The sequence below is a fragment of the Lytechinus pictus genome, chromosome 12 (genome assembly GCF_037042905.1).
Source record: "Lytechinus pictus isolate F3 Inbred chromosome 12, Lp3.0, whole genome shotgun sequence".
In the NCBI taxonomy this organism is placed as follows: Eukaryota; Metazoa; Echinodermata; class Echinoidea; order Temnopleuroida; family Toxopneustidae; genus Lytechinus; species Lytechinus pictus.
Genome location: NC_087256.1, coordinates 21,189,143 through 21,204,325, shown reverse-complemented (window position 1 = coordinate 21,204,325; position 15,183 = coordinate 21,189,143). Strand labels below are relative to the sequence as shown.

The following is a 15,183-nucleotide window of genomic DNA, read 5'->3' as shown; positions in this document are numbered from 1 at the left end:
GTTTCGTCAGCCATTGTACTCATAAAGTAATCTGCATGAATTAAGTCAGTTCAGTTTAGATTTAGTATATTTTTCCTACATCTCCTTCAAAATACAGATCACATTATAGTAAGGCAACATAATTATAATTTACACAAATGATGATTTAAAAAAAGATCAGCAAATATGTTGGGCAGTCAGGGTCCATGTCACAATTAAATATCAATAGATTGGAAGCATAAAGCCTGATTTAACATTTAATTCACACTTAAAATTTTTAAATGAATTAACCATAACTTATACCCGCTATAACACACAAAAAAGTGAACATCCATTTTTCCAGAAATTCAATATACCTCTGCAACGCTTGTCTTTCAGTTGTACGGGTGAACCTGGCCACGACGTCATGGGAGGGGTCGGCAGGCACTGTTCTAAGAGGCGACAGAGGCATGACTCCTGCCTGGGGGAGGGGCGTATCGATGTCTTCCCCTCCCATAGGGAGTCCATCTATGAGATGCTGGACAGGTGCTCCTTCCAAGAGGGTCTTCTCTCCGGTGTACTTTGCTGTAGGATACCCAACAGGCATGATAGGAAGAAGGGAGGAGCAGTCGAAGGAGGAGGTGGAGCAACACAAAGTAAGTTCTTCCAAATTTTTCCTCTCCTGGGGAGCGTTTCATCAACATTTTGATCTGACAGATTGTCAGATCAGACAACTTTCCTTGATTCTGATTGGCTTAGAAGCACTGTTACTATGGAAACTATTGGATTAAACAGGACTTGTCTGATCAAATCCTTCCGTGAAACGCTCCCCAGTTTTTATATCTTGTAAGTGTCTGTGTCCAAGATGTGGGTATAAGAATTGCCCATATACATGTATATTGAAGAGCCCATTTGATTATATGATGTAATATTTCAAAGCCTGTTGCATATTAAAGAAAGTTACTTTTATAGTAACTTTGCTATCCAATGGTAACTACCATGATAACAATGCTCAAAAGCCAAACAAAATCAAGGGTTTGATTGAAGCCACCCTTGGATGGCAGAGTGACTACATAGTTTACGCTTTGTACCTTTCTAAGAAAAGGCACTATAGAAATGTTTGTATTATTATTACTATTATAGTAACTTTGTGTGCAATGAAGCCCATGTGTAAATGGATTGAAGAATGCATTTTAACATCTGTTATTTTTTGCCCTATGGTGTCTTTGAAGCAACTAACATGTTTCCAATTTTCTGCAATGAAGTTTTATCAGCTGTGAAGGAACTTGGAAAAATGTGTTGCTGTTCCAACAGATTAAATCTTGCTTTCTTGTTTTCGCTGAAAATAATATCAGGAATGCTCTGATTACACTTCTAAATGATTATATTGATTTAAAGAGAAAAATGTTGCAATATGGTATTTTCACGTTTGTGAACTGATATTCTGGATTTTACGACAAGAAATACTTAAGCAGGAGTAGGAAGAAAATTCATGAAAGTTTGATAGATAAAAGGAAAGATGATTGATAGAGAGATGGAACGAATCATAGATGAAGAGAGAGAGTAATAGATAGATGGTAAATAAACAACTGGGAGAGATCTGGGATGGATGATTAGGCTTGCATAGATATAAATGTGGAGGCTTTACATTTATTATAGTGAGAGAAGAGAAGGAATAATAATTAAAAAAACAATAATAGATAGGGAACTAATAGGAACGAGTGAAGATATTCATCATTCATGTTTTGTGAAAAGAAAACTTCTCTTGTGTATATATTCCGTACTCTATCCATATATTTTGTTACTCAAGACATTGCAAAAATTCCATTTCCTTTCATATTTCTTCCTATTAAAATTCATCCCTAGATTCAAGCTTTTCACATTAGTCATATAATGTAACACCTGGGCCATTATCCACCAAGGTTATACACATTGTGTACCATTTAAAATGAATGATTGACCTGCTTTTTAGGAAGTTATATATATCTTCTAGAAATCCCCACCTAAAAATTAGGCTTATAGTATGCTCTAGTCACACCTCACCCTTGGTGAAAATTGAATGCAGAATTACAATAATAAGAAGTTGCTATAAAGGAAAATTCTTTTCCTAATGCTAATGAGGGGAAAGAAATGTATTATGACATTTATTATTAATGAGTGATTTTCTTAGGATTGTCGTCTCTGATTTAATGGCAGCCGAAGAAGCACTGTACAGGGTTTGACTTGGGGATTAGCTATTTTTTTCTCGGAGTAAATATATTGATGATTAATCATTATCAATGAATTTGAAACGGCTGAATCTGCATGTCGGCCTTTGATAAATCATAGAATCCTTTAATTCCTAGCAATTATCTGGCCAGTTTGTGCAAAAAATGTATTTACTACACAGTAGTACAAGTACATCATATTGCTTTTTGTCAACCCGTGTCAATTTTATCCCCTCCTTTTAAGAAATTCAAATTGGGTGAGTCGTCTGTAAAATGAAAGGACATAAATTTTTATTGGTAAGATGTGACCAGAGCTCACCACCAAGGCAAGATAGATCCTTCATTGGATTGTACAGGTGTGCCTAATGCTGGTGTAATTGCTCCTGTTACATGTTGTATTGCTGTCCAGAGGGAGCCATTTGGGTCAATTTCCTCTGGAGCCATAAAACAATCCCAGAACCGTGATTAGGGAAATTTTTAGTAATGTGATGAAAAGAAATGCTGAAGTCATGTTAGGTGAAATATGTTGGTAATGAGTCTCTATTGGTTTCCTATTGACTTGTTGTCCAGTCATGTTTTGTAAAGAGAAGGAATGATGAAGGGCAGGGAGAAGAGAGAGAGAGAGAGGGGGGGTGGGAAACAGAGTGCACAAACGAAGAGAAAATAAAGAAAGTCAGAGGGCTAAGAAACGGAGCAGAAAAAGTTAGAGGGAGAAAAAAGAAACTAAGAGGATGAAAGAAAAAGAGAGAAAAGAGGGTATATAAAGAGAATAAAGAGGGATGAAAAGAGAAAAAGAAACCAAAGAAAGAGAGAAACAAGAGGAAAAGAATGCAAAGAAAGACAATTGAAAAAGAAAGAGGAGAGAGAGAGAGCGAGCAAAGAGTCTAATAGTGTTCAATTGCCCTAATGTGATAATTTGAGGAGCAATTATAATTCAATTGATAATTATTTCATTTCTCTTTCTTTGGTAGCATGTCATTTACAAGTTTAATCATGTCTTTTGTTTGCTAACTGTTTAATTCCACAGGTGTTTATTGCATCTCTGAAGCACTTACCTGTACAACATTGTTGATGTATACTCAAAATTGATTCTAAACTGATGTTCCTTATTAAATTTGAGATACGTGTAACTAGCTTCAATTGCAAAGCACTTTGCATTATTGTGGAATATTTAAAACTGATACACAACTTCTCTTCTTGATATTCCAGCAAACGCCCTCTGTGATTCGGAATGTATGAACGGTGGCCGCTGCATAGGAGCAAACAGGTGCTGGTGTCCCGAAGGCTACAAGGGCGCCCTCTGCCACATCCGTAAGTATTTCGTTTGTGATATTTTTCTCACTAACACACCTAATCTTTGTACAACACTAGCTTCAAATATGATATCTCTCAATTCATTTTAAGAAAACTCGGGGTTTAATGTGTGATCAGAAGCAATAGGTTAAATGATGTTGAACACTTCAAATATCTCATCTGGGGGTGGGGGGAGGGTGTTTTGATAAGAGGAGAACTGTGATCTGAAGGTGATGTCTCTCGATTGAATAACAGGGGTAATGTAGAGTTACGCAACACCCTTTTCACAGACCCCGACCCCCCCCCCCACTTGTACAGCCCTCTTTTACCGTGATTGAAGTTTAGTTGTAATATTAATACAATGAGACCCAGAAAGTGTAAACTTGAATACTTAAAACAAGTTAAACAATTACATAACATGTGTTACATATATTTGTAGCTTAAGAACGAAAACATGCCATATCTTGGAATCGAACCCACGTCCCTCAGATCGAAAGACGAGAGTTATAACCACTACACTGTGACGCACCCACATTGATATCCTACGTTCTTTCTCTTGTATCTTGTAGCTGTCTGCGATCCAGAGTGTCCTGTAGGTAGCGATTGTGCGAGACCAGGAGTCTGCGAATGCCTGCCTGGTAAAGAAGGAAGGAAGTGCAGGAGAGGAGAAAAGTCAAGAGGGAGAGAAGAAGAGGTCTCAAGAAAACCATGTAAGAATCATCTCATTTCATCTTTCAGTGTGGTGGTGGTTTCACAAAGATTTAAGTCTGACTAAAAATCAAAGTTAAATTCCTGGTTGCATACATTGGTCAGTCTTAAGATAACATTCCCAGGTGCATTGGTCAGATCATGCCTAGAGGACACACACTATTGTGTAGTCATCAATGAGGTTTATGCGTTAGATATTGGGTTTGCGTTGAAACTTGCAATTATTTGAATGTCAAATCACATTTTTTGCAATCAATTGCTTACATGCAGTTTTTTGGCCAAATGAAAAAAAGCCCATTTGGAGATGATCTCAAATGGTTTTAGACAATCATGACAACAGCTATCACTCACAAGGATGAAGGTAGGGCTATTACCCATAATCCCAGGAGTTTAGTTCCAGTCAATAGCACACCTTGCATGGGGTTAATCCCAGGATTAAAGACTATCCTTGATCTCTCACCGTTTCCACCAGGGTTGAGATGCTTGATTGACTCGACATTGTCTGAATGACAGGCTCATATCATGTGTAACAAGGAAAAAAACTTTTTTTTTAACCATGCCGCGGATTCAAAGTCAGAATTTTACAGGGAGTGAATTTTTCAAAAATAAAATTGACAAGCATAAAAAGGGTCATCACAATAAAAAAAAATAGGGACATTCCGTCTCCCTTATAGCTTGCCAATAAAAAAAAAATCATTTCACACTTTAGAAGTGGTTTCAAATAAAAAAGAAAAATAAATTATGAAGATATTAGTCACCCAATCAAAATAATAATTGCTGTATAATCGTTAAAATACATCCACTAAATTTTATTTCATATTATCCATGCAACAGCAGCTTTAAGACATACACATGACTGTAAGGTAATAATAACTGGAACAGTGACAGCCACTTAAAGGGGATCCATCAAAACTTTCAAGAGGTTTAAACCACTTAAGAGAAGATAAAATCCCTGTGAGGGGGCTCTAATATCTTATTCTATTTCACCATTCCTGCTTGTCCATTTCATGGTTTAGATTAGTAATATCCGAGGAATATTATGGTTTCATTCATTGGAGCAGGAAAATACCCAAGTGTGATTGTTCCAGGAAAATACGGAGGGTACTATTCCACCTTAAGTAAATGCTGTCTTTTATAGTTTGGTAGTTGTCCCATAAATAGCATCAAGGTCCTCCAGCCAAAACATACGATTCTTTACACTGTATATAGTTCAAGCATTACTGTTAGTGTGTAGACACCATGTAACTAAATGTTACAATCTATTGTTAATATCACTTTAATGAAATGCAATACATAACACAAGTGGAAGCTTAGGCTTGTACTAGAGTCGTGACTGAGATCTCTACTGCTTTTAATCATCTTTTAACTTGCAGAAATCGCCCAGTTTTCAAAAAGCGCTCTTTCTTCTGGATTACATCTTTTCAATTTCATGTTGAAAGACGTTTGTTTTTATGACTGACAAATATCAGTTGAATGTAACTACTGTTGAAATTAAATTTTCATCTCCTTTCCTGCTTTTATGAAACAGACTTATATCAGAATAAAATCTCCCCTTTTTCTAAATTGGCAAAGCAATGAATGAAATTTTTTTAAAAGAAATCATTGTTTGCAAATTGGCAACTTTTTTACTTGTGTCCTATCCATTTTCTATTTTTCAAGTATAAAAAGGGATTGCAAATTAATGGCTGAACATTGCCAATTGGAAGAGCAAAATAAGATTAATTTTGAACTTATGAAAGCTGTTGACCTCTATGGTCCATATTATGAAGTCGGATATAATTTAAACTCTGGTCTTAAGTTTGGTTTAACTATGAATAGCCAGCTGTGACATAAATCTCTAACAGTAGAGGTTCATAGCATCAGCTCGTTTGACTCTCAAATCATTTTTAACTCTCTGGGAAGGATAAATAAAGTCTTCACCATTAAAGAATTAGGAAAGAGCGCAGTGAACATAAGAAACATACCATGTGAACAAATTTTGACCTGTTTGGCTTCCCATAATTAGACCATGGTCTAAGTTAAACCCGAGTTCAGAATACGGGTCTATGGGTTAAGGAGCATTTCTTTGTCTCGACTGAACTGGAGATGCTGGGGTAGGGGAAAATGGAATCTGTTGGTAGGGGGATGGAGAGGGGTGTAAACTCACTCGGCAGACTTGCATTGAACCCTAAAGATCTGACAGTCGATAGTGTCCCGTCTGGGGCGATACTATATCATCTTACAGTCATGTCCATGTATAGGAATTCCGCACCCCTCCAGCTAAACTGCCCCCCTGTCCGGCAGTTGTCCTTTTCAACACCCGCACCGTAAAATCCACAAGCTTTGTGATTTATTAACTCCTCACAAATTTTGGAGCAATGGGTGTTGTGGACAGGCATCATAGTTTTATGAAATGATAATAATCATGATTTTATTGAGTGCAGATACTATCTAAAATAAGGATATATTTTGCTGCATTCAATTGCCACATTGTGTCACAAAATAATGTTAAATTAATCTTTTTCTTCTACTTCAGTGTTACTGCATCCTTTGTCTCGATATTTCTCATTAAAAGTATTGCCTTTGCTTCCATAATCTGCTTGTTATTCCGGTTTAAAAAAGGGGGTGGGTCCTTCGTTGTTTAATGTCTCCCCCACTTTTCTTTTCCTCCCTCCCTCTCTCTCTCTCTCTCTTTAAAATATTTTTCCTGTACATTTTACCATCTGAATTCCGACTTGACTCTCTCTCTATTTGTTTGATAAACATACTGATTAGACAAACAAATAAAATCAAATACTTGATATAATATCTTGTTTCTATGATTAAAATAAATTGCTAAAAAAATCATACAGCAGAATAATGTTTGATATCTAAATTTGCACTTTTTTTTTTAAACCAATGATATTTGAATTAAAAACAATAAAATTATTTTTAAGAATGTGTAGACAAGTATTCATGGGTGAATCAGTATTCACTGTGATAACATCAGAAACTGGAGTTATCATATAATCATCATATAATATCAGAATGGTTTATGGGATTACCTGTACATGTAGGTATGTTACCCCCCCCCCCCCCTCTCCCTCTCTTGCTTTCTCGCTAAACCAACATTTGGTGAACTATTTACCTTAAAAAGCACTACATTACATACTTGGGAGTTAATTGATGAGTTGTGACTAGATGATTAGATGCTAGCTAGATAATTACTGCCAAGAAAAGTGCAAGGGTTCAGGCCAGCTAGGCCTGTTTTTTAGTCAAGAATGAGGTAGTGTCATGGCCAATTTGAGGTGTTCCACACTCAAGGATAATTGTACTGATTACGTGTTTGCCAGATTAGCAGCCGTATTTCAGGAAATGTCTTGGGTGCTTAATCTAAGGCAGATTGTTTTCACTTAGGGTCAAAATTGCCTTTCTCATTTTTTTAAAATATGCTTTGGGGCTAATAACGAAAATGATGTTTGGAAATGTATGGAAATGTCAATCTTTGTCGCCAAGAAGGCGTGTTTATATATATCTTCTTGATTTTGCTCACTCAATAATTTGATAGGCTAATTATTTTTCTTGATTTCTCAAAGTATTGAAAAAAAAATTATGTGCTGTTCACATATTGTTGAGCATTATTATTTCTTTCCTCTTTCTTTACTATCTAAAGTACATTTCCAATTTATAATTCTTAGATCTGTTGCAATCAATCAATATCTTTATTGTTTTTATTGGGTCCACTTAAAGTGTCTAAATGAGCAGAGATATGTTTTCATTACTGTGGTGCTTTAAATTTTAGTGAACCCCACCAAAAAATGAACATATTATAAAGTGTTCAAGTTCTGTCATGTTTTAGATATTTAATTGTGAAGTCAGGTGATAAAATATTACATTTAATAAAGTGTTTCCCTGGCCTTGTCAAACATTATAGTGTTGATGTCTATACATTCAAAACTCAGCATGAGGGAGTGCATTTTGTGGTGGGGTTCACTATTAAACTTTCGAGCAAAACTGTACACCTTTTATATCATTATCCTTAATTATGATTATTTGATTGTTTCATATAATTTTAAAAAAACAACAATTCTATGTAAGGTGCCTATCGCAAGGTTCTACGAGACAACATCTCAGGTATCACGAAGCTTGAAATAAAATAGGCACCTTACCTTACATAGCATTGTCGTTTTTGTTTTTGCCATTTTTACTCTACTGTATTCATCATCACTATCCTCATCATTATTTTAGTATATTATACTTTTTTTCTCTCTCACAGCATTTGGTTGCAAGAGGTTACATAGGAATGGTGGATTGTTGTAAATACCATTATAATTGATTGTCATTCTTTCAAACTTTGGAAAGAATGAAATATCAGTAGGCACCATGAGTAACACTGGGTGATTTCAAGTTCAGTGTTGACCTTTTGGTGTTGGTGTTAGGTCAATTTTTACATGAGTATAACACCAAACATAAAATGAAGTGGTCCTGAAAAGTCACTCACTAGGTGTTGAGCTGTCAATATTGTGATCTGAATTATTTGTGTAAATTAAGAATAGGTCTTGGAGCTAGGAAGTACAATCCGAATTGTGCTTCCAACACAAACACCGGACTTGAAATCATCCAAAATCATTGTTCTTATTGTCATCATTATTGTATTCATTATCATCCTCATCATCAACACTAATATTTTTTGTTTTACTTTTTTTTTTCTCTCATAGCATTTGGTTGCAAGAGGTTATGTAGGAATGGTGGATTATGTCACCTAGGAAGATGCTTCTGTCCTGCTTACACAAGAGGGAAATACTGCCAAAGAAGTAAGTATTATCTGATAGACCTTATGCATATGACATCATAATCTCATAGCGCCCTCCCTCAGAGGATATAGGAATACACATAAATAGATTTGTCAAAGATGCACCAGCTACAGATCACCAAGGCATGCAAGGCAATGGCTTCAGCCTCTAAGATGGCCGCACGATGATGCCAATTCATAGGGTTAGCATAGGTCCTTTGTCCAGACAAGAGAGTGATTTCAACAAGTTTCCAAGCAATATTTCATGAATCGTTTGAATGTAATGTCAGACAATATTACCAAGCACAAACCTTCATAATTATTTGTTAAATTTGATTCATGTTTGTTGAGACAACCTAGAGCAAGAAATGATTTTACTTTTCCTCGACACCGAACTCCATCCCCATCCTACTGTCAAATTTGATTTAGCGACCACCTTTCCGTTAAGACCCCAAAAATTTGTTTCACTTTATTTTAATTTCAGGTGAGTACTTGAAATGGTAAGTCTTTGTTGACAAGAGGTGGTGCTGTTCATATTTTAATTACTTGACTCCAACAGAATTCAAAATTATTTTTGAGTCCAGTTAAGCAGTATATCAAAGAATGCTTCACCAAAATCTCCAGCCATACAGACTTACACATGGAGAGAATCAGTAGGTTTGTTTTTCTTTTTTTAGATGTATGCTTATCTTATTTTCTTGTAGGTAAGGCTAGGTTAAGTTTAAACAACAGAACTGCAACAAGATTTCATTCACTATTTAAAAAAGTATGCAATATTTTTTTTCTCTCTATAGCACTGAAACTATCGCCTGGCGCTACATACACAGATCATTGGGAACCCATTTTGCGAATGATGAATGGATTCTAGAACCTGATGAACCATGGACCTGCAGGAACCTAACCACAGGACCTCAATCTTTGGTGCAGATCATAACTGTTAATATCTGAAAGTTATCATTGCAGATAGAGCAATCAGTTCGAAGCTGTCATAAACCATGTAGAGACAATTAACCAGTTGGTTACTGGAAACGGATGCTCCCCATACAAACCCTGTGGGAATTATGGAAGTTGGCAGTCGACAGGTTAACCAACTGCCCTTGAGGAAGATTCCAGGGGATAGTACAGGACTTGGAAAATGTTGATCACCAAGGAGATATTCCAGTTAAATTATTGAATCCTGCTGAGACAAACTTTGGCCAGTTGATCATGCCAATTGCATTGACCTGCCTGTAAATTGATGTAAATTAAAAAAGAATTGTTCCGTGATAAGATGTTGTGGACCAATTCCTGGATCTGATTGTGATGGAGTAAAATTCATTCAGGAATGGAATAACATTTTGAGTCATTTCCATGGAAATAGGAGCCATATTATGTGTAATATCTGATTGAATGACCTTTGAAAGTTTAATTAAATCTTCCCTAAAATGCCCTTCCGTTGCTACCCCCCCCCCCCCCAGCTCAGGAACAGATTTGATACCTTATACAGAGCATATTAATATTCCCATACCATTATGATATAATATACGTAAACCTAGTTGAATGATTTTGACCACACATGTATGGAGTGCCAATTTTTCACCAAGTATAGATTACTTCATTTTTGCAATGGAAAAAGGTCTTCACAAAACTTGCTTCGTAATGAAATGGAGGAGAAAAGTGAAATATTATCCTTAAAAAGATCAATGAATGATAACACATGATAATAAAAAGCACTGGATGAAAACGGTTGTAAGCGCTGTATGTTATCGCCCTGACTTTATCACAGCTACCCTAATCAGGTGCTTGAGCATTCAAGGATTTCCTTCCGACGAGGTCCCAATTTACTACCCCTGGGTGGAGAGTGGCAAAGGTAGATTTACACCTTTCCAAAGGACCTGAGTGCTGCGATGGGATTTGAACCCCATACCTTGAGCTTCAGTCTGCAGATTTATCCACTGATCCACAACTCATCTTCCTTAAATTAATAAAAAAAAATTCATGAATATTCAAGAAGGAAGATGAAACTTAGCATTCCATAGAAATGTAGACAAAAATATTCCTGCCTCGGTCTGAACCCAAACTTGGATTGGCTTAATGAGAATACTGCCCTTCAAATTTAGCTGAGTTACACTGTATGTTACGTTATCTCCAATGACATAAAAATGCGAGTCCTATTTTCAATTGGGTTTGTAAGAAGCCTTTGTGATCATATGTGTGTAAGAAATAATGTACAAATATGGCTTCTTTACTCATCACTGCCAAACGTATGGAGGCGTTTATGTTAATTTATTGATTGTATGTAAATATCAAAGAATATATTGAGGTGTAAGTAGATGACAGAGATACACTCACATTCAAATTGTCAAGATATATTTGAATCAGTAAAGAGCTGTAGAACTGTCATTAAAGTCAACCGATTTATGCAGCTCAGAGCACATTGAAACAAATTCTCAATCAATGGTAAACAATTATTTTGAGCTCTTGCCTTGGTGCGGCAAGGCAAAGTTCTCAAATAGGAACATACATGATCGGTGGTAAGCCATTTTTTATTCTAATTCTATTTGTTTTATTGGATTTTTGTAAGAATTTAGTATTTTCCATGAAAAAAAACATAATCAATGTCCACCAACATATACATGTATATACTACACAGATTGTGACTAACCACATACTGTACATCGTAGGTATTCTTCATTTGACAAATCTATTTTCTCAGTAAACACTCTTGACTTGCAGTATTATTACTATGATTTTTAATGAACGTAAGGAAGATAAGTATATACCTCAAGGGTCAAAAGGTCGAACTAGATTTCAATAGTATATTTTTGATAGAAGAAAAAAGTGAATTTAACTGCCAAGAAACGAAGTTAACAAAAAATGCTGTAGTATTCTGTATTCAGGCAGTTTGATTTGATGTTGGGTTTTCTTATTTGTTAAATTATCGTGGTGTAAATATTATGATTATGTGCACTGAAAATGTACTATTACACAAAGATTTCTTTTCTTGTTGATATTGTTTTCTTTGTCGGGTCTGCTATTAAGATTGTATTCAAAATTAGGCATTCGTAAAATGTAAATATATGCTTTGGATATTAATTATTGATAAAATGAGAGATACCGTTGGAGAGCCATTAAGAATATTTTTCTGTATTTTACAAATTGTTGTTAGGTGTGATCATCACAGTTTTATGTTATTTGTTTTTCCCCTTTGATTATCCTCATCTGTTCTTATTTTTTCATCTCTGTCCTTTCCCCCAACATCTCTCTCTCTCTGTCTTTCTCTCTTTAACTGCTCTCCCCCCTCTCTCTCTCTCTCTCTCTCTCCTGCTCTTTTGCACCCCAGAACACAACATTTGTTTATTTATTGCTGTTACTCCTTTCCTCCTCTTTCGGGGGGGGGGGGGGGGGGGGGCACTCATCTACATTGCTGTACATGTACACATGTGTGACTACAGGTCTTACAAACCCACCCTAAACAAGTTTTATGAATAGGTAATCTTATACCCGATTTAAGTGTTTTTGCGTGCTTTTCGACAATATTGCCCCCAATATAAAAAAAAAACAAGTATAACACATAAAACATATGCTGTGTGTGTTTTACTCTATAAACCTACCCTTTTCCCCTGATTTTGGCATCCTAAACGCAACACGGTTGAAAAAACTACCCTTTTTTGGGGGGGAGGGGGGTCGTACGTGTGTACAGCAATATAGTGGTGTCCCTCCCCCCAACAGTCATGTCTTATCATCTGAAGTATAAATTATCTAGGGGTGTTTTCAATTATATTTTATATTTGGTATAATTGTATATTCCATTGTATTCAGATGTGTTTAAATCCACAATCCATCAATTACACACCAATTTGTTTTATTGTCAATATTTGAAAAAGCAAATGTATTTTCCTGTGATTTTAAAAAAAAATCAATTATGTAATCAAGTTAATCATGCATGAAAACAGAGGTGTTTTACTGTCTTCAGCAATTTTACAAATTATGGCAAGTGTGTTATGTATTACTTGTTTTCCAATAAACTGAATGTCAAATTAAAAATTTGAAGCTTTTTATTAACTTGGCAATAAGACTATCCTATCACCAATCCATAAATGTAGCAATGTTCTTGCTGGCAGCCGAAATGGTAATGTAGTTATGTGCCAAATTCTAAATTTCCTAGAAAGCAGGTCACCAAGGTTATAAGTATTCACTATAAGTACAATATATTATTATTAAAATCGGACCAGATTCACTGATTCTAGAGAAAATTTGTAGGCCTTTTTAGAGAAAAGGTTGGTGATATAATGTAGGTCAAGTTTGAATGATCGTTATGTATGAATTTACAGTATTCATAACTTAATAAACTATTCATAACTCAATCAATTATCTTTTAAATAATCAGTAGGCCTGTGTATAGCAGAGGCCGTTTTCATTACGCTTTCCTGGAAACCGATTCAGGAAACCAGTTTGGAAGATCGCTTTGCTAGCGTTCCCACTTGATCACACGAAAGTGGTTTTCTAAATCACTTCACGTACAGCGCTCTTGTTGCTATGGAAACGCACTCAGTGGGGTGACACGTTTCGCGCGAAATTTGAAACCGTAGCATAGGCATTCTACACCTGTCGCATGGAGTAGCGCGCTCAAAATGTGTGAAGATCGCTTCCCGAAGAATGGTTGTGTCCTCACGCTAAAACCAGTTTAACGAGGCAAAGCGATCTTGAAAACTACATCGCGAGGTGGTTTTCCAAACTGGTTTGGCAGATCGCTTCTAAGACTGCTTCGACCGTTCTCATTACGCGTTAAACTAGTTTCCACTAAACTAGTTTCCAGTAAACTAGTTTTAGGAACGTGGTGAGAACAGCCTCACATATGCGTGTGAGTTCATTGCCCTGTGTTACTAAAGAGTGTTTAATCCAATCAATTTCACCTATGGAAAGCCAAGTATGCCATTGTTGAAAATACATGCCTGTTCAAATCTTGTCCTCTAAATATGGCAAATTGTCATGAATTATGAAGTGTCATTTCAGTGTGATCTTTTTGTGCACAAAAGGAGAAGTAACTGCTTATAGACAAAGCCTTATGGCAATGCTGGCTTTACATAGTTAAAAATGATTGGATCAATCTCACTAATTTGTGAAATCGGTCCTGTGTATCTACAATATCTTTATTTATTTATTTAGAACATCAGGGCCAATCACAAAATGTTTATATCTTCTAAAGAATTAAATTTACTTCTTAAGAATCCAGCTATAGACCCCTCAGAATTTATCTGAATACATTTAGATTGATATTTCATTTAGAATTCTCAGTGATTTATATTTAAGGTGACTGTACTTTGTGGTGAAGCTATACATATATTTACTTTCGAAGCTACCTGGCCAGCTATTTGATTATTCATGTAAATAAATGTATCATAATTATAATTATCTATATTTGATGTCTGTATACAGTACATGCATATCATTTTGTAATTTAATGTGACTTTGCATGAAAATAATGATTTTCGTTTTGTTCACAACATATTGTTATTCCTGAGTTGCACACCAGAATTGTTATTATTTTCCTCTGAAATAAAAAAAAGTTCATATCTTGAATGTTGCACATTTTGCTTAAAACCTCATGTTTTTTTGTATTCCTTAAAATAATACAATACCACTTAATTCTCTTGCCATGCCAGCAGCTCAGAATGATTTGGTTGTTGACAAAGTGATGGTTAATTTGTGCTTATTTTCCTTGTGTATTTATCACCTTCTGTATTAAATTAGCACTTCTGCAAAATTTAGACCCTGAACTGAAACCCACTGGTGTCATTTCTTTATTTGCAGTTATGACTAATATTTCTGTAACTAAATATAATACTACAATATTACTAGGTGTTCTTTATGTGTAAATTAGACATTCCCCTGGTTGCAGTCGTTTCAGGATTTATCTCATGAAAAAAAAGGCAATGCCCCCTCCCCCACCCGATTGGGAAGGGAAGGGGGGAGAGAGAAACAAAAAGTACCGCTGTTGACCTTTTCAAGTATTCAAAGATGTCCCTTTCCTGCAATTTAGCTTCTTTTTTTTTCATGTAAGGACCCTACTCCTCCCTGTAAACACCCCTATCAACATCTGATCAGAGTAACTTTTCTATTTTTATAAATATGTTATATATTTATTTTCATTACCGAGATATACATAAAGCTTTATACTTAATTATTTTGTTTAGAGCTCATAAATGTTATTACTGTCATCTTTAATAAATCAAAAATAGGGATCTGATGTAAATGGTGTATTAAAAAAAAGATAAATAAATAGCA

The 15,183-nt window shown here is 35.5% G+C and overlaps 1 protein-coding gene across 1 annotated transcript in view; it reads left to right on the top strand.

Annotated features, from left to right (window-relative positions):
• Nucleotides 1–14,681, top strand: part of LOC129272542 (hemicentin-1-like) — a 31,369-nt gene extending 16,688 nt beyond the window's left edge. Inside the window, exons 5-9 of the mRNA XM_064107899.1 lie at nt 358–614; nt 3,375–3,476; nt 4,028–4,168; nt 8,843–8,938; nt 9,711–14,681. Coding sequence (XP_063963969.1) covers nt 358–614; nt 3,375–3,476; nt 4,028–4,168; nt 8,843–8,938; nt 9,711–9,784 — 670 coding nt within the window. The 3' untranslated portion in view covers nt 9,785–14,681. The remainder of the gene's footprint in view (nt 1–357; nt 615–3,374; nt 3,477–4,027; nt 4,169–8,842; nt 8,939–9,710) is intronic.
• The last annotated feature ends 502 nt before the right edge of the window (nt 14,682–15,183 follow it).